Genomic DNA, 26,528 nt, shown 5'->3' with positions numbered 1-26,528 from the left:
ATACATCTTTATTCACCACCATTAAAAGTGGTAAGTTTTTGACTTTGAATTGTAAAATTAAAGTTTAAAAAATGCAGTTTTGTAACTTGCCTTTCTTTCTACTCCAAGTCACATGTTAGGTGACTGTGGATCCAGTCAATTTTCGGTTTATATGCATGTCTATTTGTGATAAATGTTTATAAGAGTATCGTAACAGTACTGGCATTGTTCATCTTCAGGAATCCATATTAATGAGGTTTGAAGTAAATTGAAGATATGTCATGTTTGTCATTATTATTAGTTCATACTAATTGAGATTACAAAAAAATGGGATCACCATTGAATGATTTTTTCAGATACACAAGTCCGAAATGTAAAATTTAGAAAATGGTCAAAATTGTGCTCTGTGACATAGAAGTGTATTTTTGATATGAAATCTAACATTTTAAAATCATTTAAAAAAATTGTTATATAATTTAGTGAGTTGCCTGGGTGATACTGTTTTTCCACTATACACAAGGAAATGTTTTTCTCCCATAATGCATTGCATACATGTGCCTATACAAGCTCAGTATTACAAAATATGAATTTGGCTCAAACTGCATTAAGGCCTGTCCTAGACAGGAGATTTTGTCTTGCTAGGTGTATGTAATTACATAATGTTGGTGTAGAGGGGGAAATAATCTAATTTACATTTGGTAAAGCAGACATTTAATACCTTTTCATACAATTTAAACACAATACCATAAAATGAATTTGAATCACTAAATAACTCGCAAAGTCATTGTCTTATTACATATATATCCACAAGCAAGGCTACAAATTTGCTTAAAACCCGTAATTTGTATATTATAAGTACCCTCTAGTTTGACTTGACAATCAAGCACATTTTAATTAATATAAATTGACATGCTCTGTAGGTGTATGCAATGTTCGTCTAAAGAGGGCGCTCTTTTGATTACTCAAAAGTACAAGTTGGTAGAAAGTCAAACCATAAACAGTGCGCCCTCTAACAAGACTGATTTTGTAGGGATCTCGAGTCAAAATAGAATCCTAAATAAAAGTCAAGTTGGGTCAGCTTATAGACTATTGGGGAGAGCGGCCTTCATGACAAACAATTTTAATTGTTTGAAACTTAAGCTGACATTTAATATAAAATCCTTCATTTCACTGTTTTTGTTTAAAAAAGGTGATTTTTTTTAACCAAATTGCTAAATCCATAATTGTATAGTAAATGCAACAGTAAAAAATTGTAGCATACATGTATGACTTCTTTAATAGTGCCCTTCAAAACAAAAACATTTAGTTAACCTTCTTCTATTCTGTTACATATCTGACAGAGTTAGCGCCAAATTGAAGTGCTCCCTCTACTGAGCATAAATAACAATGCATTGTGGGATAGGAATTCATGCTTTCTCCTCTAATCTAATTTTAGAAAATGTTGAAAACCATTGGAATGTAATTTTAAATAGTAAAGTAATTTATTGCAATGTATCTGTGTGTGGTGGTATTTAAATACCAGAAATTGACACAATACCATGGCCTAGTAACCTCTGATCGGAGTATAAGATTTTGATCATTAATAATTATTTTCAGAGGGGCAGGGGGGTAAACCAGAAAAAAAAAATAATAAAAAAAAACATACCCTACGACCAATTTGACTACAAGAGGTTACTACACTGAACATGAGGTACATACATAGTAGACATCCTTAATATTCTTGGCACATTTTAGGAGATTTAAAATAATCTAAAACAATTCCAGTCTCGTACTCTTGTGTAATAAATTACGACCATTGACTTGTCAAATGAACTAAATTATAATGGTGTATTTATTACATGCCGTACTCTTCATTCAAACATTGATGCATTCATCTCATGTAGTGTTTGATATCACAGGGAAATTATGCAGGTCATAAAAATGTTTGGTTTCAGAAAAGACTTTGTACATTGTAAAAAACATCCTGATTCTCTTGGTTTCACAACTGTAATTCAAAGTATTGTGTTGATGTTGATGTTATAGGGCAAAATACACATGTACATGTAGGTGATTTGCTGTTCACTGCATACAAGGTGCAGTGAGTTCATTTAATGAGTTCAATGTCAAAATTTCACCTTTCAGAGGGAAATATAGCATTGGAATACCCTTACTTCATCGACATTGAACCAAGAAATGAGTATAATACATTAAAAATTTTAAGCATGGACATCCCCAAATAATATTATGTCTTTGTTGGTGCAATATAAAACCTACCTTAAAGTGCCTGTGCAATGCCCACCCTCACGTTTCCCATTTTAGATCTGTGTATCACTGAAATGGACAGTTATTGATTTTTTGCTGAAAATGATTACCCGTATCCAAGTAAATTTACAAGATTAAGATGTGCCATAACCAAACTGAATAAATAAATAAATATATATTGTGTTATTCTTCAAATCTACTAATCCTAAATTACTAATGATCAAATCCTAATAACAATAATGACTCACAGCACCAGCACCATGGTTAAAGAGTTTAAATAATTAGTCTGTCAGACAAAGTTGTTTTTTTCGGTTCTGGCCATCCATCTGTGCATCTATCCATCCATCATTTCTCCAACATGCCCAGACAGATTTTATGCACTGACAGTCGTTTTTATCCCCAAAATAACAAAAAATAACATTTGAACGTGCCATCAATTATTTTTCAGTCATGCCTTGACTGATTTCATTCAGACTTGATATGAACATCTCTCATGATGGGTTAATACTAATGCACTTTAATTTGTTTTGTGTTCTGATTCAAAATGGCCACCTTAACTTACATGTGTCTTTAACTATTTCACAACTGATTTTGACATGTTTTATTTGTTTTTAATCCAAATATGGTTTATTGTGGACTATACAATTTTGTGAGAGATGAGCATAATCTTATTCGAAGTATATTTTATTTTGACTGAACATAACCTGATTAAGGTGCCATTTGAAGTAACACCATATTTATTATTTAAGCATTAAAATCTGTCAACCCTGTTCATATTTGACACAGTCACTAAAAACTGAAGGTGAATTATGTCATTGACAATGACTTGTTATTGTCATGATTATGCTACTAGGAAAAAGTTGATTCAGGAAATAAATGTTATTATAATAGCTGGTACACATCAGATGATGGACGGTTAATTGTTTGATTTTCATTTCTAGAAATTTTCTTTTTTAGGAATTTACAGCATTTGTGAAGACAAAATGAAAACAAAAAATTGTCTTCGGAAATTGAAGTAATTTACAGTATGTTATCTTGCACATGATTCACCTTCATATACACATCTGATGATTGACCTTACAATCTCATATCTTGGTAATTTTTTGAACTATTGTTGCCTAGTAACAGCAATAATTTCCTATATGTCAAATGATGCTGTGATTTTTAATGACAACAGCTTGAATTTGGGGGTGGGGGGTAATTGAGGAATTGATTGAGTGAAATTGTACTCCTCAGAAAATAAAGTTATTTATTTTTGATGGCTTACCTAAGCTTCCTCTGTAGGTCGTTGTGACAACATATGTTTACATGTGTAAGCGTGATAACAAATGTCACTCACTAATCAACACAGGCTTGTGATCTGCTGCGATAACATTTCCCATAAGTTGTTTTATTAACCAGAACAAATGCATGTATATTTAATAACAGCAGTGAACAACACCACTTTTTTATCTTCAAGTGCAATGATCGGATCTTACCAACCAGTTGTTGCGCTAAAGCACTGCTCACAGAACGTAAACAAGTGCGCTGACCTATAGTTTCTAAGAAGCCTACATGTGTATTATCACTTTGAGTCATTTTTAGAGCTCCAGGCTCTTGTTACCACAGCTTCCTCCTGTAGCAAATGTACTGGAGTGAAGTGAAGAAAACAGACGAAGGAAGCTAGGGTAGGCTCTTGTACACTTTGTGTGTTGAAAACTACTATAAACCATTTGAAAGACAAATATACACAATTCTGTAGCAGTAACAAATTTATCTGAGGTCCTACAAAACAGTGTCAGTGACTTTCGCAAAACATTTATCTTTGCAAATGACATAAAATCCTGAAATTATGATAATTTCTAGCAATAATAATTAAATGACATTTAATTTCACTATTTTGATGTTTTGAACAAATTCATCGTGTTTTAATTTCACGAATTTGTCAATGAGTTTTATTGTTAATTTACATACATGTATTCACGCAGATTTAATTTAGCGGATTTTACGTATCAGCGTAAATAGCGAAATTAAAGCCCAGTGAATAATTAATGCATTTACAGTATATCAATGATTCTTCTTGTACTGTCAGTTTGCTGAAATTCTGAGCATCTAAATTTTTCTTAATTAATGCAATATGACATATTGTACAGAAGAATTACTAATTAGGGAGGGGGAGGGGTCGTAAATACTGATAGTACCGGTACTGAGTAGTTTGGAGAATCAGATTCATATACTTTTAACTGTTAGGATAATTGAGATATCTGTATCACTTTAATTAATATGACACTATTTGTTAATTTCCCAATATGTGTATATGCTTTGATTTCAAAATCTTTACATAATGGTATATATTATGATCAATTATCATTTCATTGAACTGCTATCGATAAATAGATAGACCATGACTAGTTTTTGACTCCCGTGTGCAAAGCACACAATGGGAGTCTTTGCAGTTAGTGTGTCTGTATGTGTGTGTGTATGTATGTGTGTATGTGCATAGATGCTCTGGGCCAATGCGCAGATTTGATGAGGTTTTGGTAAAATTCCATGCATATTAATTACCTAATTTGCATGATAATTAGCTGATTTTTAGCTGTTCCATGACTGTTCCACTGATATCTAAAGAACCACTCATTGGATTTTGATGAAACTTGGCACATACATGCTCCAAACTAATGCGTAGATTTAATTAGTTTTGGGTAAAACTCTGTGCAATATTAATTACCTAATTTGCATAACGATTAATCAATTATCGGCTTTTCCACTGATATCTCAAGTACTAATCATCACATTTCAATAAAACTTGGTACATAGATGTCATAGAACACTGCACAAACCTGATAGTTTTTAGGGTAATATCAGTACATATTAATTACCTAATTTGCATAATTAATTAATTTTCAGCTTTTGATATTTCAAGTAGTAATCATCACATTGAAACTTGGTACATACTTACTTAAGGACTGTGCAGACCCCGAATAGTTTTTGGGTAAATATTTGTGCATATTAATTACTTTATTAGCATGATTAGTTAATTTTCAGCTTTTTGCCTGATATCTCAAGTACTAATCATCATATTTCAATGAGACTTGTTACATAGATTTTCTAGGACTATGCAGAGTCTCAATTAGTTTTAGGGTAAATAATTGTGGATATTAATAACCTAATTTGCATAATTAGTTAATTGTTTCCATGAATGTTCCACAGATATATAAAGAACCACGAATTGGATTTCAATGAAACTTTTAAAGAGTACCCATCATCTCATTTCAATGAATCTAGAACTATGCAGAGACCCAATTAGTTTTTGGTAAATATTTATGCTTATTAATCACCTAATTAACATAATTAATTAACACTGATATCTCAATTACTGATATCACATTTGAATAAAATTTGGTACATAAATGCTCTGTACAATAGACAGGCCTGATTAATTTGGGGATAAAATTTGTTCATATTAATTCTCTAATTAGCATAATAATTCATAATTTTTTTGTTCTGTTCATATTAGTTACCTGATTTACATAATTAGTTTTCAGTTTTTCCATCAATATCTCCGGTACAAGTAATTTTGAATTAATTTTTAATGTGTCTTCAATATTCTTTCTAAGCTTTCTTTGATTTACTATTTAAATAAATACTTTTAAAAACTGATAGAATAAACTATTTTGTGCCGTTTCATACAAAATACAATAATAATAGTGCAGTTGTCTTGTGTACAACAGTAATTCTTATTGTTATGTCTCCCTATTCATGTGAATTCATTTCACTTTGTGACCTTTCATATGGTAATAAGTCTTGACATACCAATAGTACAGAAGTACTTGAACAACTGGGCTCTCCAGGGTTCCACTTCTGCCACTGATAGTTTAGTCTTTGGTCTTGACAGGAGTTTTCACAACTTGTTTGTTTTAATAAGATTTATACTGGCATTTGCTATCAATGTGATTACCCTATGCCATATATGGCGGTGTTACTGAACAAGCCAACACCCCAGCTTGTCAACACCCAGGAAGAGATGCTGACCTGATTGTCACAAGGTCAAACAAAGAATCTACTGTATTCAAGTGAACGATGTTGTCCAGAAAAAGAACTGCTGCAAATAATGGTACATGTCACAGGCTGTTGTCCACATTTGACCTTGTAGGATTATCCTGTGATTGGCATTTTTGTCATAAAGTAGTTGACCTCCCCTATTAACAATGGAATGTCTGTGTTTTCCCTTGCATGTTGATCCCAACCCACTGTAGAAAGTAGAGAGGATAGAATTACTTTAATCAGGGGGTGCCTCAGTCAGAATAGTCTTTCGGAATCTTAGTGATGTTTTTAACCCATTCCTACATTATGTAACCCCCCATTGACTGTTTGAACTGAGGAAACACAGATTAATGAAGTACTACAGCTCTGCATATAGGCATATCAAAGTTTCTATTTTAAAATTATATTTTCTTGAAGTAAGTAGTGTGGCCCCTCTTGTCTTACTCATAGAAGAGAGTAAAGGAAGCCATATTGGATATGTAATAGGGTACTGGAGTAACCTGTCTCTGCACCAGTCCTGTCTCTATTCATAGAAATTTGGTGGGTATGTCTTTGATAATATCTAAGCCTTCTTGTGTAATTTTAGTATAAATATGTAGGACACTGTGTAGCCTTTATGGATGCTTGTTATGATATATACTGATGGTGTTCAACACATTTGTAGGCAGTACTTTTGACAAGACTTTACTTAAGTTAACAGCACCACCCAGTCAAGGCCTCCTGTTTAACCTATTAACAAATGGAAATGATCTATTTAACTACTTAGACAGTTAGGCTGATACCTCTCAAGTTTGTCTTCACTGAATTTTCCTGGATTGGATTTGATGATTATGAATCTTGACAATATTTAAATTGAATTTTTAGGGAGGTAATATTTTTTTCTTAGAGGCTGTTGATTTCTTTCTTTCTCCTTGTGTTGCTAGTGGTTAGACTACTTACAGTAGCCACAGTCTGTGATTTAGAACTGATACTATTCGTCATCACATTTGACATTAGTCACACTTCTACTTGTACCACAGCGAGTTATCACATTTGTTATTTTCAGTCAATTTGATCTCTTCACGCCGTTTTTTTGTATTTTTATTCAGACATTCATTTGGGTACTCGAATATGAACATAAAATTGCTTTGGCTATTCCGTGTTTGCTTTTTGGAAACGTGTCGTTTATAAATGTGCTTCCAATTAGTTTGAATCATTGAACCCTTGTGTAATTGGACATGAATTTCATTTATTCATTTGTCAATTTATAAACTTAATAGTACTCATTCAATGTCACTCAGATGTCCCTGTCATCTAGCTTTAGTAATGTAATTACAGAATAAAATGGAGAGAAAATTTATTCATTGAATTGTAATTGGTGGGGTAATACTTCATGTTAATTTATAGTGTGTGGTTGACACTTTTGTATCCAACTGCCAATAAAAAAGGATACATGTATACATGGTTGTCATTCTCCTGGGGACACAAGTGTGCAAAATAACAGCTGTGCAGTTCCACTGGAATGTCTGACAGTATGAAATATAAACAAATTACAGAATTTCAGTCTGCTGTAAGAATCTTTTTATAATTTATTTTAATCGTATTTGTTAGAACAGATTTTACAGATTGTGATCCAGATGGTTATATATTTACTCAGTTGAAGTTGATAAAATTATTTATCCATATATGTATATGTAATAGAAGTGTGTAGAATAGAAAAACAAAATGCTTTATTAGCACCTTTGGAAAATATGTTTGTGGTTTTGTTTTGGTATTCCAGAATTATTGGAAAACTATAATAATAATGTAGTTTAGTGCATCTTTAAATACAAGTTATTATCAGCATGTAGCAATAACATTTTATGAAAAACTAGATTTTATAGGGATTTTAAAATGTATTCATTGTAAAGAGATAAGAAAAACCTAAAAAAATACAATTTATTAAAAATCTCTGAAATTTTTTTCCGTTGATACATTTGGTGTGTTATTTCAGATTATATGTCGAAACCCAGTTGTTCTTTTACATAACCAGTCAAAAGACTTTGATTGGTGTACTGATTGAAGTCGTTTCATGTGGCAGAGGGCCTTAAATAAATTAGCAGCATGATATGCCATTTTTTTCAAATCATCATTTACTCTCATTGAATTTGCTCAGTTTTGTCACTTTATAGGTGATAATCCATCACCTTTTTACAGCATAACAGTCAAAGTAGATAAAATATAATAAAGTATGATTAAAAAAGCATACATTAGACGATAAATTATCTGCGACCAAATACGAAGAAATCTTTTATTAAATTTTTTTGGGAAATAATTTTTGACTATTGCAACTGTTAAAAATGACATCTTGTAACATTTTTTTTATTGCTAATGATACTTTGTACACTGTCTATTCACATAAAAACTGACTAAAAAAGATGACAGACTCATTTTTGAAATTAATTCTGTTTGACTCCAGAACTAAGAAGAACATAACAATTCTGAGACCCATCGCTCCCCAGAATTTATATATTGGTCCACCCTTACTTAAGGGTTGTTTGTAATGGCGGAAATATGGTATTACTGTTCTCAATTATAGAGAGTCGGACATGTGTATGATATGCTTAAACCCTGAAATATCAGAGAGAACGGTTATAAGAAAGTATGAAATGAATACTTGTCAATGAAAAATGACACCTTGCTTTGCATCAGTCTGAGTGTGACTGACACCAGTGTATAGTGTAGTAGATAACACAATACTCTAGTATGTGCTATATTAGCATTGTTATGTACAATACATAGTGACTAATTCTGATCCTGGTTACATATTCATCCTGTCTTCTCAGCATCCTTTCCGGTTACTTGATAAGAAAAACATGTTTGTTTGCTTTAGTCATGTTTGCATTCAAGTCTAGTACCTGCTTGTATGCGTACTATGCTGTTCAATCATCATGTGTTATAATGATGTCAAATTATTTTAATTCCGTCAGACAAAAATGTTTTAGTAGTGAATTTTTCATTTGGATTCTTAAGATTTGGGCGTCTTGGTGACATTCATGATATATTATTATTAAAGTCAACACATTGTTTATTATATCAATATTTGATGCATTCATCACCACTTTTGACTATTAGTAATAGTATAAGGGTATGTAATAATCATTAGAACAATCACCAGTACATTACCTACAATATGTACCATGTTTTAGTTTGGGATTGAGAAATTAGGGCTGGGGCTAAGATTGAAGTTTCAGCTTGATTTAGGGTTTAAAATATTGTTAATATAATGATAACTTAGCAGTGTCCTTTTAAAAATGGCTGCATATATCAAACTCCGCATTTGACCAACACCAAGTGTTCTAAACAAGGTATATAATTAAACACCAAGTGTTCTAAACAAGGTATATAATTAAACACCAAGTGTTCTAAACAAGGTATATAATTAAACACCAAGTGTTCTAAACAAGGTATATAATTAAACACCTAGTGTTCTAAATAAAGTATATAATTAAACACCAAGTGTTCTAAACAAGGTATATAAAACACCATGTGTTCTAAACAAGGTATATAAAACACCAAGTGTTCTAAACAAGGTATATACATGTAATTATATAATCTGAACATTATTGTATCATCTGCCTTCAGAGAATTCCCTGTAAATTGAAAACTAGATCACACTCGTGAGGATCATCAGGTATTCTGTAATCCACAATTCTGAGACTAATGGCCGTGTGATGTATGACAGTCTTGACCTTTGACCCTGTTCAAAATTCAATTCTTGGTATCATGTCTGGGTAATCTGTTAATGGGTATATTTATGGTTGACAGTTTATGGGGATTTGACTTTTAAGAGACTGGCACATACCAGCACATACTTGTAAATCCTTTATCTGTAGTTTTTCTCAGGAACATGTGTATCACATTTCATTTACTCTGAAATACTCCCAATTTAAATATTTAAAATATTAGGGCAATAGTCAACGTGAGTCATGGTGAACAAATTATATGATTATGCTGTGTTTTTGCAATTTGAAAACTCACGGGTGTTCGCCTTGCCCAACCGCTGTGAAATGGTAGCAATTTAAAGTGGTTATCTGTTAACAGTCAAAATACTATAAGATGTATTTTACCTTTAACTGTGTTAACCTTTGAACTTCAAAATCTGCTATTAACAAATACCTACAAATTGACAAATTAAACTCGCATTTTGGCTAGAAATTATAAAAAAATACTTATAAGTCTGCAAAATGTTGCACCAGCCCCTTGGCCCTAAAAAGTCACGAACAATTTACCTGTTATCTATACAGGGGACCATTTCTCTAATATTGTAAATATATTTTCATTCATTCTGTGTACCATATTTCTCTATTTGTGGTATGTGACGTTTGACCCCTTCCGATTCTCTAGTGGGTGATGTTGACTGGCAGGGTTAATTGTGAAGTATTCTCCATTTATAGGATGGCGTATCTTATTTCAGTGTTATCTGGACTGAACAGTTTAAAATAAAATGATGCTACATCCAGTTCACAAAAATGGCTGTAAGCTAGAAATAGGACACACATAACTTAGCTTTACACATACTCCCCCCAACTGCGTCTGCACATGCCCTCTCCCATACAAATGTGGGCCCCTCACTTACAATATTGCTTTATTTTCACAAAAACTTCTTGCTTTAAACTTTTCACCACCAGACATTCTTGCACAAATTTTTCTGCACTTACTTTCTTATATTCTTATATATTTTGTGATGAAAAGAGGGAACTGGTGGTGAAAAGTTTAATTGAACAATCTGCAAAACATTTATTTTCATTCATTTTGTATTCACATACCTCAGATACTCAAGGTCTTTTTTGATGAAATCATATTTCTAATTGCCAAATTTGTTTAAGGGAACACTACTATGATCATAATAAATTGACAGTGCAAGACAATTTATTGTACTGAGTAGCATTAACACATCATTTATTTCATTTTCTCTCCAACAGATGCATTGTTAGCTGATCTGCAGACAGCAACCTCACACCTGCAGCCCAAACAACCACCACCACCACTGCAGCAGCAAACACCGACTGTAGCCGAGTCAATTCCTAGCAGTAGCTACCAATCAAGACATCCACCACAGCAACAGGTGACTACAACAGTAACAACTCATTATCATAGCAACAACCATTCACCATCATCCCCACCGTCATCATCGTTACCATCAAACATTTCATCACATAACGGAGCCACTCAGGTAGGTACAATGTCTTTTATAGTTGCTATATCAAGAATCTAAAATTAATCTTCATAATAATTTCAAATGTCATTATCAAGGATTTATAAGATTAAGAAATGCAAAATCACATTCGAATTGAAAAAAGAAAATTTACATATCTAGGAATCCCAATTAAAATTATTTAGTCAGTAAAACTACTGATTCATGTTCATCTTATGCTGTTATTGGTAGTGTCAGTGTTTATTCCCAAATTGTTGAATATGTGTATTCTCTGTTTTTCAATGTGGCAATAATCTTGTTCACTCCTGTTTATGCAATTAAACATTTCCAATCATCCACTACGATATTGGTTAGAACTACGTTTGATCAAAATGCAGGGAATTGAATTGTTTTCAAACATTTAAATGGATAGTTCTAGTGTGGGATGGAAAAACTTTGTCCAACATACTGCTTATGTTAGGCTGAATAGAAAATTGAGTAATATTTACTGTAAAATCTGTATTAAAAGTCGGGGCTTCCAGTAAAATGGCACAATGCAACAGAGGGGATTCTATTAGAGCTCTATCTTTCTCAATTGTTCAAAAAGAATGGGTGCGGCTTCTATTTGGGATGCAGCTTCTAATACATATGGGAGATATGTAGAAAATAAAAAAACTATTGAAAAAATGTAGAAAATAAATTGTTAAGGCCAACTGGGTATTTTTTCTGAAGAACAAGTCTAAAGTTTCATTTTATCTTCAGTTGGGCAGCATGGGCTTAAAAGACAACTAAATAAAAATGTTTGGTTTAGACAGATGTACATTATTTGTAAAAGAGAGTTTAACTAGCAATTATACAATGTAGCAGTTTGGTTATTATATCACTTGAGCAGCCATACATCTCGGATACCACTCAGTAGACATTCATCTCGGACACCACTCAGTAGACATTCATCTCGGATACCACCCAGTAGACATCTATTACCATTATAATTACCATACATTATAGCTGTGTCTATAAATTAACTTCACATCCCATGTAATAAATTTTGATGGATGCATTATTGTTGTAAAGGTGCATTATTGCTGTAAAGGTACATTATTGCTGTAAAGGTGCATTATTGCTGTAAAGGTGCATTATTGCTGTAAAGGTACATTATTGCTGTAAAGGTGCATTATTGCTGTAAAGGTGCATTATTGCTGTAAAGGTGCATTATTGCTGTAAAGGTGCATTATTGCTATAAAGGTACATTATTGCTGTAAAGGTGCATTATTGCTGTAAAGGTACATTATTGCTGTAAAGGTGCATTATTGCTGTAAAGGTGCATTATTGCTGTAAAGGTGCATTATTGCTGTAAAGGTGCATTATTGCTGTAAAGGTACATTATTGCTGTAAAGGTACATTATTGCTGTAAAGGTACATTATTGCTTTAAAGGTGCATTATTGCTTTAAAGGTGCATTATTGCTGTAAAGGTGCATTATTGCTGTAAAGGTGCATTATTGCGTAAAGGTGCATTATTGCTGTAAAGGTGCATTATTGCTGTAAAGGTACATTATTGCTGTAAAGGTGCATTATTGCTGTAAAGGTGCATTATTGCTGTAAAGGTGCATCATTGCTGTAAAGGTGCATTATTGCTGTAAAGGTACATTATTGCTGTAAAGGTGCATTATTGCTGTAAAGGTGCATCATTGCTGTAAAGGTGCATTATTGCTGTAAAGGTACATTATTGCTGTAAAGGTGCATTATTGTTGTAAAGGTGCATTATTGCTGTAAAGGTGCATTATTGCTGTAAAGGTACATTATTGCTGTAAAGGTACATTATTGCTGTAAAGGTGCATTATTGCTGTAAAGGTGCATTATTGCTGTAAAGGTGCATTATTGCTGTAAAGGTACATTATTTCTGTAAAGGTGCATTATTGCTGTAAAGGTACATTATATCTGTAAAGGTGCATTATTGCTGTAAAGGTGCATTATTGCTGTAAAGGTACATTATTGCTGTAAAGGTGCATTATTGCTGTAAAGGTGCATTATTGCTGTAAAGGTGCATTATTGCTGTAAAGGTACATTATTGCTGTAAAGGTACATTATTGCTGTAAAGGTACATTATTGCCGTAAAGGTACAGTGCCATAGAAGCACATATGCTTATGTAAAAGAAATTAGATGTGCACTTCAATTGAAGCAAAAATTTCCATCATTGCCAACCTAAAAATAAGTACAAGATTTATCATTAGTTGCTACATTACATGTACCTCCAGAAAGTTTGTTTATATTATTCAACAGAAATACAACCACATCTCTAACATTTTTCTCATATTGTTGATATATGATATTGTCATGAACAAATTTGTTGGTGCATGTTTTATCTCAACTGCAATGACATGATCAAACCATGTTCAAGAGTAAATTTTGTTTAATCAAATTATGTTGTCAAATTTTTTTAAATGTCAAATTTGCTGATCAATAAAATGTTGCTTTCGTAATCACTTAAAAAAATATAATTCCCTAAATTGCATGTTATATTATAGAAACCTGAAAAGTACATACTAGCCTGTACATTTCTAACTGTATTATGTTAAACATGTTTTGCAACTAGGTGGGTGGTCAAAGTGTCTGGCCATTACTTATTCAGATTGTGCATGTGTGATTCGTATTCATGAAATGTACAAACCATTTACCTGGTACATCATATGAGTGTAGTGTGCATGTAATAGAGCCTGAGATAAACACGAGGCGTACATACTCTTTTATTAGAGATGTACTTCTACTTAGAGCAAGTACAGTATGTGTACGACTTATCTGGAAATTCTATCAATGGAAATTTAATATCAGTATGAAGTGCTTTAATTGCAAGTCAACCATGACATTTTGTAGTAGTTAATATTTTGTTGCAGATTTTCAGAATCACTGACAAACATTTTTTGCTCAAGAATGTCCCCAAAATAATCAAATTTGAAAACTTTACAGCGTCTTTAACAAAACAGTCTACAGTTACCTGTGCATTGTAGAAGTATAATTCTAAAGTAGTAGATATAATACAGTTTAATAGTCTTTCAATTATTTGTTTTGTAGTGTAACACCTACATGTATGCACAGAAGGCAAGATGTTATTGTGTTGACTTTCCATACATAGCAGGGTTTTTTCTAGAAAAAGATGGAGCACTGCAATTCAGTGCGGGAGATAAGGTTCTCCATACCAGGGTGTGGAGTTTTTGATAATTCTAAGTTAAAATGGAGCATTCTATGGCTTCCTTGGGGCCAAAATTACTATCAGACACGGTCAAAGTTGAAGACGACTGTGGCCACATGTGATCTCTGGTCAAACAGAATTTTTTGATTGCCAGAGGATCTGCTCCCCAGGGTAAGGGTGGCGCATGGCCATGGCATGAGGGCGCTGCACCCCTGTTCCCTTGTATAAAAAAATCCCTCCATAGTGTCTGTTACCTGTTGCTCGCTACAATGTACCCAGTCATAATCATGTGCAACTCTTACTTCCAATGATCTATGAATGACATTTGTTGTACTTATTTGCAGGTATATAATCCATCTCCTGGACATCCTTCATATCAGGATCAGCATTACCAAACAGAGCATTATCAACAGCATTATCAACAAGAACCTCAATACCAGCCTAGTTATCAACGTAGCCAAGTATATCAAGAACCAATATATCAACCAACTAATCCTCAACCACCTACACCACAGCATACTAGCACTCCTAAGCCATCAACCAATCCAAACTACCTACCCCCGTCATCACCTCAGCATACTAGCACTCCTAAGCCATCAACCAATCCAAACTACCTACCCACGTCATCACCTCAGCATACTAGCACTCCTAAGCCAGGAGTTAAATTGAACTACCAACCGTCACCGAGTATGACAAGTTCAATGAATCATAATTTGTCTGAGTTGGATAGCTTACTGGAAGACCTGCAAGCAGCTCAGTACACATCACAGCTTCCTCAAGGTAAGGTCAAATAATATGAGGTTATTATGAGGATACCTCAAAGTATGCACGAAGACAGTACAGCAGCAGTATCGACCGACGCGCAGCTGAGGTCGATGCAACGGTGTACTGTCTGTATACATCTTTTTCTTTTCATCATGGGAATGCCGAAATCCAAAAAGTTTAGAGCAGAATCAGTGAACTTCTTTGTGTGGAGTCCTGTCAAACCCTGGTGGCAGCCATATTTGTTTTTATTATTAAAGGACGCTTACACGCGTAATCATTCCATATTTGGAATTTGAATTTCCTTATATGGTAGGATGAAAATACCCCGTAAAATACCGCCAAATTACGGCACACTGTAACCTATGGCGTTACGGTGACAGATGTTTAATAATATGTAACATTCTTACTGGTGAGCGAGTACAGCTGAGCATCTTATTGATTTACAATAAATGATGTTACCATAGCGAATGTTAAATCGCAGACATCCTGTATATGGGAGTTGATGTTATTATGACTCTCTTATTATACATAAACCCTCCCCCAACATAGACTTATTGGGGATGCCGGAACAACCAGAGTTTCACACACTACCAAATTTGTGGGAACCTTACAGGTGCTTATGTTTCCCCCTCGGCTGGTTGACACTGCGATAGCTCAAACATGAAGCATGATTTATGTGGCAAAATGCACTTAATCTACAGTCAGCACTTACAATTTGCTGATGTAACAAGTCATAAGACAGTACTATTCATTGTTGAGAAATGTCTAATGACACCTTCATTCTGATAGTCTTTTGTGTACCTATGTGGGTGGGTTGGTCCATCCTGTCACTGAACTCATTGTAATATAAATTATTGAATGGTTTTCAGATGATAATACAAATTACTCGTACACAACAACAACTACTACTACTACTACAAAGAAGGCTCCACCAGTGGTAGCTCCTAAACCAAAGAAATCCAATGGTAATCAACCAGTATCACCTACATCACCAACACATGATGTACTGGATGCCGGCCATGGGTATGTGTCTCTTTCTATTGCTTTTAAAGTTATACATTATTTAAAACTACATGCTGGAGAGTGAGCATCATAACAGGAAGTCACTGCTGTTAACATGACAGTATCAAAAACTGCTGTGCCCCATTTTAAGCTTCGCTGTCGACTTTATCATATGAGTGATTGTCCGTCGTCCGTGTCAATGTTTTACTTTTTAGCTCCGCTGTCGACTTTGTCGAGCGGAGCTTATCATATGAGTGATTGTCCGTCGTCGTCGTCGTTCGTCGTCGTCGTCCGTGTCAATGTTTTACTTTTTCGACTTCTTCTTGAAAACTACAAGCCTGAATGCTTTGATACTTGGTGTATATGTACCTTGGGTAGACCTCTCTCAGATTTGTTCATTTCATGATGATATCTTCAATTCTCTAATTTTGGTGAATATTTTTGTCATTTTTAGTAAAAAGTGATATTTTCGACTTCTTGTTGAAAACCGCAAGTGCAATTGCTTTGATATTACATATATAGGTACTACATGTGGACCTCTCTCAGATTTGTTCATTTTGTAATGATATCTTTAATTCTCTAATTTTGGTGAATATTTTTGTCATTTTTGGTAAAAAGTGATATTTTCGACTTCTTGTTGAAAACCGCAAGTCCAATTGCTTTGATATTTACATATATAGGTACTACATGTCGACCTCTCTCAGATTTGTTCATTTTGTAATGATATCTTCAATTCTCTAATTTTGGTGAATATTTTTGTAATTTTTGGTAAAAAGTGATATTTTCGACCTCTTGTTGAAAACCGCAAGTCCAATTGCTTTGATATTACATATATAGGTACTACATGTGGACCTCTCTCAGATTTGTTCATTTTGTAATGATATCTTTAATTCTCTAATTTTGGTGAATATTTTTGTAATTTTTGGTAAAAAGTGATATTTTCGACTTCTTGTTGAAAACCGCAAGTCCAATTGCTTTGATATTACATATATAGGTACTACATGTGGACCTCTCTCAGATTTGTTCATTTTGTAATGATATCTTTAATTCTCTAATTTCGGTGAATATTTTTGTAATTTTTGGTAAAAAGTGATATTTTCGACTTCTTGTTGAAAACCGCAAGTCCAATTGCTTTGATATTACATATATAGGTACTACATGTGGACCTCTTTCAGATTTGTTCATTTCATGATGATATCTTTAATTCTCTAATTTTGATGAATATTTTTGTAATTTTTGGTAAAAAGTGATATTTTCGACTTCTTGTTGAAAACCGCAAGTCCAATTGCTTTGATATATTATACATATAGGTACTACATGTGGACCTCTCTCAGATTTGTTCATTTTCTAATGATATCTTCTGTTCTTTAATTGCCATGTGCATTGCTAACAACGGAGCTATCTCAGCCGACAGGCTGCTTGTTTGACTTCTTCTTGAAAACTACAAGCCTGAATGGTTTGATACTTGGTGTATATGTACCTTGGGTAGACCTCTCTTAGATTTGTTCATTTCATGATATCTTCAATTCTTTAATTTTGGTGAATATTTTTGTTATTTTTGGTAAAAAGTGATATTTTCGGCTTCTTGTTAAAAACCGTAAGTCTAAATACTTTGATATTACATATATAGTTACTACATGTGGACCTCTCTCAGATTTGTTCATTTTGTGATTACATCTTTAATTCTCTTATTTTGGTGAATATTTTTGTTAAAAAGTGATATTTTCGACTTCTTGTTAAAAAACGCGTGTTATTTTAATGATTTACTGTAAATTAATTTATTTTAGGTGTAATTAATTTTCACTGACAGGTTTTTTTGGGTGTTTTGTGTGGATTTTATTTTCACTGATTTTTGATGAGTTAAATGTGAAATACAAGAAAAAAAAGTATATTCGCTGGATTTTATTTTCACTGAAGCATCCCTTCAGCGAAAATAAATTCCAAGTGAAAATAAAGTATTCTACAGTAGTATACACTAAACGCAGTTTTTGGTGTGCTAATAAAGCAAATACTGGTACAATATTTTGGTTTATTCTCTCATTTCTGTTGAGGGTTTACGAAAACATTAAAATGTTATACGTCTTTCTGTAATTGATTTTGACCCACAAAGTAGAAACCTTGTTGTAGATCAAATCAATTTTAATACTTTCTGATATATTTTCATTCATAATTGCCTGCTGCTGTATGAGTATGCATAATATGAGGTTATTACGAGAATACCTATAGTATGCACGAAGACAGTACAGCGAGAGTATCAACGTGTAGCGGAGGTTGATGTGACGGTTTAGTGTCCGAGTGCATACTTTGTAATAATAATTGTTATTGATATTTAATTTGTCAGATCTTCTCCTGGCCAGCCATATGATACAGGTAGAACAGTGGTTACAATGACTCAGACCCACCACCATCCAGTGCAACACCAGCAGTCACAACCTGTACATGCACAACCTATAGTACAGAATCAAGCTCCACGTGCAAGTGCATCCAATGCAACCAAAGAATTAGATGATTTAATGGCTTCCCTGTCTGACTTTAAGGTTTGTGTATTTCCACTTTGCTTTTAAAATGTTTTGAATATGTCATGATTCTATGCAGAGATTGTGTATGTGTACTGTGTATGATTTATACACCCCTTTTACCATCCTTGTCTGGAGACAGCAGCAATGATTGTTTGTAGATATTCATAACATTGAAAATACACTTACTGTGGAATACTTTATTTTTGCTGAAATTAATTTTCGCTAAAAAGTCTTTTTGGGTGTTTTGTATGGAATTTATTCTCACTGATTTTTGATGAGTTGAATGTGAAATATAGGAAAAAAAGTATATTTGCTGGATTTTATTTTCACGGAATCATCCCTTCAGCGAAAATAAAGTATTCTACAGTAGTAGTCAAGTGTGTCACATATAAAATGGTAAAATGTTAGTTTCAGAGGATGTTTTGTCAATTCAAATCAAACTTCAATGCATGTATTCTAAAAATTAATAAATAATAAACTTTGAGCATGAATCTCCTTGCTGTGGTTTAGAATAGTCTTAATACAGAAAAGAATAAAAAAAAAAACTGGGAAGAGATGCAAAATCTATTTTTTAAATCCTTCAGATTGACACATTCATTTTAGTCATTTGAAAAGTAAACTTGAGGAGATGACTAATCCTTTGAACCATGACAATGTCAAAGTAATATTGCCAGATATCGTAACCCACTAGAACAGTTATTTTTAATAAAGGTTCCTTGCACTTGTATACTGGATCGATAGGTTTTGCAGTTCACTGATATACCTTGTCTGATTTTGTTTCTAGTTATCACAATTGTGATACACATTACTATGTCTATGCACACTGCACAGTAGTGTCTTTAGAGTTTGTGGTGTATAATTATTACGTAATAATGACTTCTGATTACATATTTTATCTACAGATGAGTTCATCATTACAAACATCACCTCAGCATAGTGTAGTCAGCCCTGATTCCTCCTACGCTACACCACAAAAACAGTCAACTAAGTCACCAGCTGTAGCTACTGTACAACAAGTTGAACCTAGGGGAAGTCAGCTGGATTCCATGCTTGGACATTTACAGACTGATATGAACAGACATGGTGTTCAGACTGTGCCAAAGGGACACTGTGCTGCCTGCAACAAGCCTATTGTTGGACAGGCAAGTCTAAGTTCATGCTTTATCACCTTTTCACAATAAGGTTTTTCAATATTTTCACAGTGATCCATCAATCAAACTTGACAAAGATGGCAGCGGCTAGAAATGCACTGCAAAGGATTGATATTTTGTTTTAAAATTATATACCTTTTATGAAGCAAAGGTTTGAATACGTAGATGCATTAAAAAGTAAGATGGTATCGTTGAAACCATAATAAGCCATAGGTGTTGACTGACATTCCATTATTGATTCACAACGCAGTCACTGATTGGTTAATCTCCGTCTGCATGGAAAACGCCGTAATGTTCTATTTCCCTTTTAAAAGTTAAATGGTAGTTCTGTCCTAATTTTTAGTTCGTACTCAACTGTGGGTCAGTTCTACAAGTTTATGTATTTATCAGTTCGTTGAAGAGTTTCGATCACAAATAAATGCAGTTTATGTTATCAATTGATTCGTGAGAATTCAAGTTCCGCTGAAATCCTATTCAAGTTGGAATGTGGCCAACTGAACCCAACCACAGATGGAGTATGTTGAAATGACTAAAGATCACTGTTTGTTTACAGCTTGTCACTGCACTTGGTAAAACCTGGCATCCAGAACACTTTACTTGTTCTCACTGTCAGACTGAATTAGGAACTCAGAACTTTTTTGAGAGGGATGGCCAACCATTCTGTGATAAGGATTATCACAATCTGTTCTCTCCACGCTGTGCATATTGCCATGGACCTATCCTTGAAGTAAGTCTGAAATTATCATTTGTTTGATCACTTCCTGGTACTTGCAAATCAGAAATAGAATTGACGCTCTAGAATCTTGTGTACACCACCTCAAATAGTTCCTTTTGAGAATAGCATTGTATTCAGCCGAACTATTATTCAGAGAGTGTTGACAGTGGTAACATGACTGTAGAATTAAATACGTCAGTGAGGTTGAATTTCAAAACAAAAAGTGTGAAACGTGGATTAGAAACATGTGATTATTTTTCTCTCTAATAAAATAAAACAACATGTTATTGGTAACATCATTTCCTGCTACAAGAAAATTATTGTTATTGTTATTGAAAGTTATTGTTTGAGGAAAATAACAGAAAAATTTATGGGGTTCAGGATTCAGGCTAACAGGACTATCATGTTTTAGGAATGATCGTATTTCATTAGATAAAATGATTGCACATCTCGTATGCAATTTATACAAACTTTTGTTTTAATTTCTTCACAGAAATGTGTAACTGCTTTGGACAAAACTTGGCATCCAGAGCATTTTTTCTGTGCACAGTGTGGTCGCCACTTTGCTGACGAAGGCTTTCACGAGAAGGATGGTAAAGCATTCTGCCGTGATGATTACTTTGATATGTTTGCACCAAAATGCGCTGGATGTAATCGAGCCATTATGGAAAATTATATCTCTGCTTTGAATGTTCAATGGCATCCTGAATGTTTTGTCTGCACGGTAAGTTAGCTTTAAAAATCAATAAGGATAAGCATATACAGTTAGGATGACTTTCTTGTGACCTGTTACTCACCAAAACAATGTATTTTCACTGTACCTACTAGTTTCTCTATATATATATTTGCAGCTTGTGATTAAATTTTGTGTAACCAAACACTGTATTTTTATACTCATTGTTTACGTTTCATGGGACCTGTATTCAGCACGAAAAGAGTTCCTTTTGTACCCCCCCAATCCCTAACCCTACCCTCCAGCACTTCCCATTTAATTGTACATGCCCCTCCTAAGGACATCTATAGTTATCTAGAGGGGGCATATACAAATGAATTGGGTAACTGGGGGTGAGTGTTAGAGTTAGGGTTAGGGATGGGGGGTACAAAAGAAACTCATTCCTTCAACACAACTCTGCATGACAACTACATATTTTAAGGGAGTACGGTTTTAAAATAATAATTATTTTGTCTGTTATTGCAGGAATGTCGTACTCCATTCAACGGAGGTAGCTTCTTTGACCATGAGGGTCATCCCTATTGTGAAATCCACTACCATGCCATACGTGGGTCGCTGTGTTCTGGTTGTAATAAACCAATCACAGGTCGTTGCATCACTGCTATGCAGAAGAAATTCCATCCTGAGCATTTTGTGTGTGCATTTTGTCTAAAACAGCTGAATAAAGGTACTTTTAAGGAACAGAATGACAAACCATATTGCCATCCTTGCTTTGTCAAGCTATTTGGCTAAACTTCAATCTTTACCACTAGAGGGCGCTGTAAACATAGTACCTGTGTCAAGGAAACATTAAAGGGGAAGTCGTGGCAAACAACATAATGTAAGAGCTCTACAAATGTAAGAGAATGCAATTTGCATTTTCTTACATTTTGCAAGCTCTTTCATCTGGGAGTATTATTTTGTTAGCCTTGACTTTTTCTTTAAGTAGCATCTAACACCACCAAAAAATGAACCCCTTGTTTATAGATGGTCAATAGAATAATTTTTTTTTTTAAATAAGGGATTTTTTTTTTTAGATCTCAAAATGTCTTAAATCTCAAGTCATGTGGGTGAACTATGGAAAATTACACATTAATTTTGTTTTAATCAATCTTACTAGAATGGTTGGGAGAATGACACTGATTGGCTAATGTTTTAAGGTACATTGTAACCAACAACCTTTAGTAAAATATCTTGTTTCGTTTTATTTTAAATCTTCAGAATTTTTAAAAATTGTAATTTACTGATGTTTGTTCAGATTTTAAAAATGAAAACATACCTGTTTTAAGTTGTATTAAGTGAAATATTCCAGTATTGTAAATGTTTTCTTTTTACAATTTATGTTTCGTCCCTTGAGTGCCTTAATACTAGTACTTGATCAGCCTAGGGAGGCTGATGCAATGAAAGCACACCTAGTTTTCTGAAAAAAAACATGATCATGATCCAAAATAGAATATTACAGTTCCTACTGGAGAGTAATTTTAATCATTGTGGTGCTTAATTTTTAACTTGATGCTTATGCAACTCAATTTGTTACCTTTGTCCTCTGTATTGCTATTGCCAAGGCACTTTAGATCATGCCAATTGTGTTTTTCAATGTTTATTTTCCGATACAATTAATTAATTTCTGTGGTTTGTATGCATAGTCGCCTCTTAGCTTTGAAAAAAGTTGAATAGAAGCACTGATTATTGGTAGAATTAAGAAAGGAAAATAATTGGCTGATTGAAATGTATTATGGGAGATTTATGCAAATTAAAGATAATTTTTGTGAATTATTAATTATCCCAGTTTAGGCATTCCTTCCTTTAAAACCGTATATTATAAAACCGATTGGTGCTCTTTTCTTTAATTGCACACATATTTTAAAGTAACTGGTTAATTTTAATTTTTAGAAAGGTTATAATTATTTACATCAAGCATTTATTTTTTGAGTGACTGAATGCTGAACATAAAAATGTCTGCAAAGGTCATATATTTTAAGAAGAGATAATATTTCCATCGTTACCCATTTAGAATTATGGGAAATCATGTGATCTTGCATGTTAGTTTGTAAGAAACATTGTGACTGTGGAATCATTTGTCAGGTGTCAATATTGATTTTAATATCGACTAATGTTGTGCATAGTCTTTAAATTTAGCAATGTAGTAAATGGTCATGTCAAAATTTATTTAAAATATTTTTTTAAGGTTAGAGTCGGATGTTACCTGCATCGGTATAGTTTTTGTAGCATTGGATTTTAAAACCAAAAAATCTTAAATCGCCCAATTATAATTACACTAATTAAGAATTTGATTTTAGTAGAATAAGAATTTTTGTTTTAAGGGAGTATATTGTTATAACTACGCATGTGGCAAATTCCACCAAATATTGATTTGCACCCAGCAACCATGAAAGAAATACAAAAAATTGGACACAGCCAAAATATATCTTTAGAGGAGGGGCTTGATCAAAGTTGAGACTGTGATGATACTATACTTCAACAGAGTCGCTGTGATGGTGCATTTGAAAAAAAAACGAACTTGCAGTTATGCGCTTATAAAGAACAATGTATTTGTTGATTTATGCCATTCAGTGATAAGTTAAAATGTCATGAAAAACTTAGGGTTTGCAATTCCTTGCTGACTGTTATGCTATTTCATTCACTATTTTTTTTATTCAACAATACTAGTCAAATACACTCCTTTGGACAAGAAAAATTTCCCCTGGAGTAGAAAATCTTGATTTTTAGTCTGTTAGCCACTTTACAATGAATGCCAGTGTAACACTATGTCAATGGAAACTTTTGTGTTTATATCCATTTCATTCCCTGGTGCAACTGTGTAGTGTGATGCTTACAGCGAGACAGAGAAAAAAACTAATTCGGCAAACTGCTATCTCCCTATTAGTCTTCCTTGTTGCATACATTTCTATATTATGCGAACATTTCCAACAGTGTTGATGACTTTTCCTTAAACCATCAGGGAGAAGGAATGCTTTACTTGCATTGCATATTGTCCGACTTTATTTGACTGAGCTGCTCAAATTTGAAATTAAATTCCATGTTTGTGATCAAATTCAGTGTGTTTAAGCATAGAATTCAAAATTCCTTCACTCTAAGTTAGACTTTATTCTTTTACACTGACTGAGGTCTTTGATGGAGCTTGTTGGAATTGGAAATGCCAAAAACAAACACTGATGGGGAGACAAGTTTTTTTGATCTGTTTATTTTGGCACCTGCTTTAATTTTAGTAGTACACATGTATTTGTATCACATTCAACAAGATCAAGTGAATAACACTTCACTGGTCCTTTTAGTTGTCATGGTAATTTGGTTGTATTTCTATGTAAAGCTAATAACAATTTACATACTGTAACAAATTAATTTTAAATAAAATCATATTCCAAATGAGACACGTTTATTGAATTGTGTAATGCTACAAACCACGAGATCTTGGTGCGAGGTGCAAGGTGGAATGGTGATGGGGGGGCCATGATGTCCAGAAGCTTCAAACCCTGGAGAGCACAAGTGTTCTAGGTGGAATGGTGTTAGAGGCCATGCTTGCCAGAACCTTCAAACCCTGGAACATTCAAGGTATGTTCTCAGTGGAATGGTGATAGGGGCCGTGCTAGCCAGAACCTAGGAATATAGAAATTAAACACTTGGTATAAAGTGCATTTAGAATAAATACTGTCCACGAGTTTGTGTACAAACATTATACACAGTAATATGGAAATAAATGAAGAAACACAAAAATGTGTTCTTGGTTGGATTCAAATTCTCACATATGGCTACATCAATAATACAAATTGTTTGGGTCACTGGTTTCAATCATGTATGGCAACTCGGAAAAGTAAAACCCTCTCTCTGAATCAACTTCCAGATATTATTTCGATTAAACTATTTTCTCCACTTCAATAAATTAATTAAAATAAATTTTTATGGGACACTTGTCATAACTGCACATATACATAACCAAGTCCTACTCAAAGACAATGTCCATGTGGTTGGGTACTGGATATCACATCAGTCTGTATTACATTTCAGAAATTTTTTTATTGATAAAATACTTTGCAGCACACAAATTTTGAATGTTTAATCAATTCATCAACAGAGGGCGCTGTGCTTTATTCTTGCATGCATAGGTGCAGTTATGACATCACTGTCCCTTTGAATAAAACATTTATTATCAAAATACATGCATGATATTCTGCATAATGAATTAAATCGTAGTATTGTCAACTCAATCCCATCACTAATAGTTCATTTATTCAAGTAAAATTAAAATGCAAAAATAAATAAAAATTTTTGTCAGTGAAGTATTCTTCACGATTAATAAATAAGAAAACCGAAGTTACTGAACTGACTCATTTCAAATAAATTACATTTTCACCACTTTTAAAGAATTCACAATTTAGTTAAAATATAAAAAAAATAAAAACATTTTCTAATGAAGTATGTTCTTCCAAAGACTAGTGTTTGGTTCTTCACAATAACAATTTTAAAAAAAATATATACCCACGATCATATCAATTGTCCTATTTGTAATAAATTACATTGTCATCTGATAGTTCATATACTTGAAAAATATTACCCATGACTATCATCATCACAAGACTTTTTTGAAATAAATTATATTTTTATTTTCAATAGTTCATGTACTTTATTCAAATGTAAAAAAATAAATAAAAACATCCAATCTTTCAGTGAAGTACTACTTTCTTCACAATTAACATTAAAAAAAATACTAAATTAAATAATTTAGATTCAATTCAATTATTATATGCATTATATAGTTCTGGTAAATATTTTCAATAAGTGTATCCATGTAGTTCAGTATAAAGAACAACACTATCAGTGTTTATTATTGAAAAAAAAAATACTGATAATATTTACACATCTTGTTAACATTATTTAATTGAATACATGTATGCATGGTAATTCACTATTTACAGGTTTGTGTGTGTTATATTTAGTTTTATTACTGGGTATGTCAGAATTATGTAGGCTTGTTGACATTTGTTCATGATGTGCAAATTGCACTTATTTCCACAAATGTAAGAGAATGTAAGCAACATAATTAGATGGACAAATTGCT

At 33.3% G+C, this 26,528-nt stretch overlaps 1 protein-coding gene across 3 annotated transcripts in view; it reads left to right on the top strand.

Annotated features, from left to right (window-relative positions):
* The window catches only part of LOC100366543 (paxillin-like), a 28,594-nt gene extending 3,753 nt beyond the window's left edge, over positions 1 to 24,841 (top strand). The window contains exons 2-10 of one of the 3 annotated variants that reach the window (XM_085491362.1): positions 11,187 to 11,437; positions 14,932 to 15,141; positions 15,202 to 15,367; positions 16,222 to 16,375; positions 18,696 to 18,891; positions 19,776 to 20,015; positions 20,578 to 20,751; positions 21,233 to 21,463; positions 21,938 to 24,841. In XM_085491362.1, the coding sequence (XP_085347488.1) occupies positions 11,187 to 11,437; positions 14,932 to 15,141; positions 15,202 to 15,367; positions 16,222 to 16,375; positions 18,696 to 18,891; positions 19,776 to 20,015; positions 20,578 to 20,751; positions 21,233 to 21,463; positions 21,938 to 22,204 (1,889 nt within the window). In that variant the 3' untranslated portion in view covers positions 22,205 to 24,841. Of the gene's footprint in view, positions 1 to 6,735; positions 6,788 to 11,186; positions 11,438 to 14,931; positions 15,368 to 16,221; positions 16,376 to 18,695; positions 18,892 to 19,775; positions 20,016 to 20,577; positions 20,752 to 21,232; positions 21,464 to 21,937 lie in introns of those variants that run through there. The other 2 variants (XM_085491364.1, XM_006811919.3) reach the window with 2 other exon arrangements.
* The last annotated feature ends 1,687 nt before the right edge of the window (positions 24,842 to 26,528 follow it).

The sequence above is a fragment of the Saccoglossus kowalevskii genome, chromosome 16 (genome assembly GCF_978046115.1).
Source record: "Saccoglossus kowalevskii chromosome 16, keSacKowa6.1, whole genome shotgun sequence".
NCBI classification, from domain to species: Eukaryota; Metazoa; Hemichordata; class Enteropneusta; family Harrimaniidae; genus Saccoglossus; species Saccoglossus kowalevskii.
Note: the sequence above shows the minus strand (reverse complement) of the source record. Positions and strands in the feature narration are given on the sequence as shown.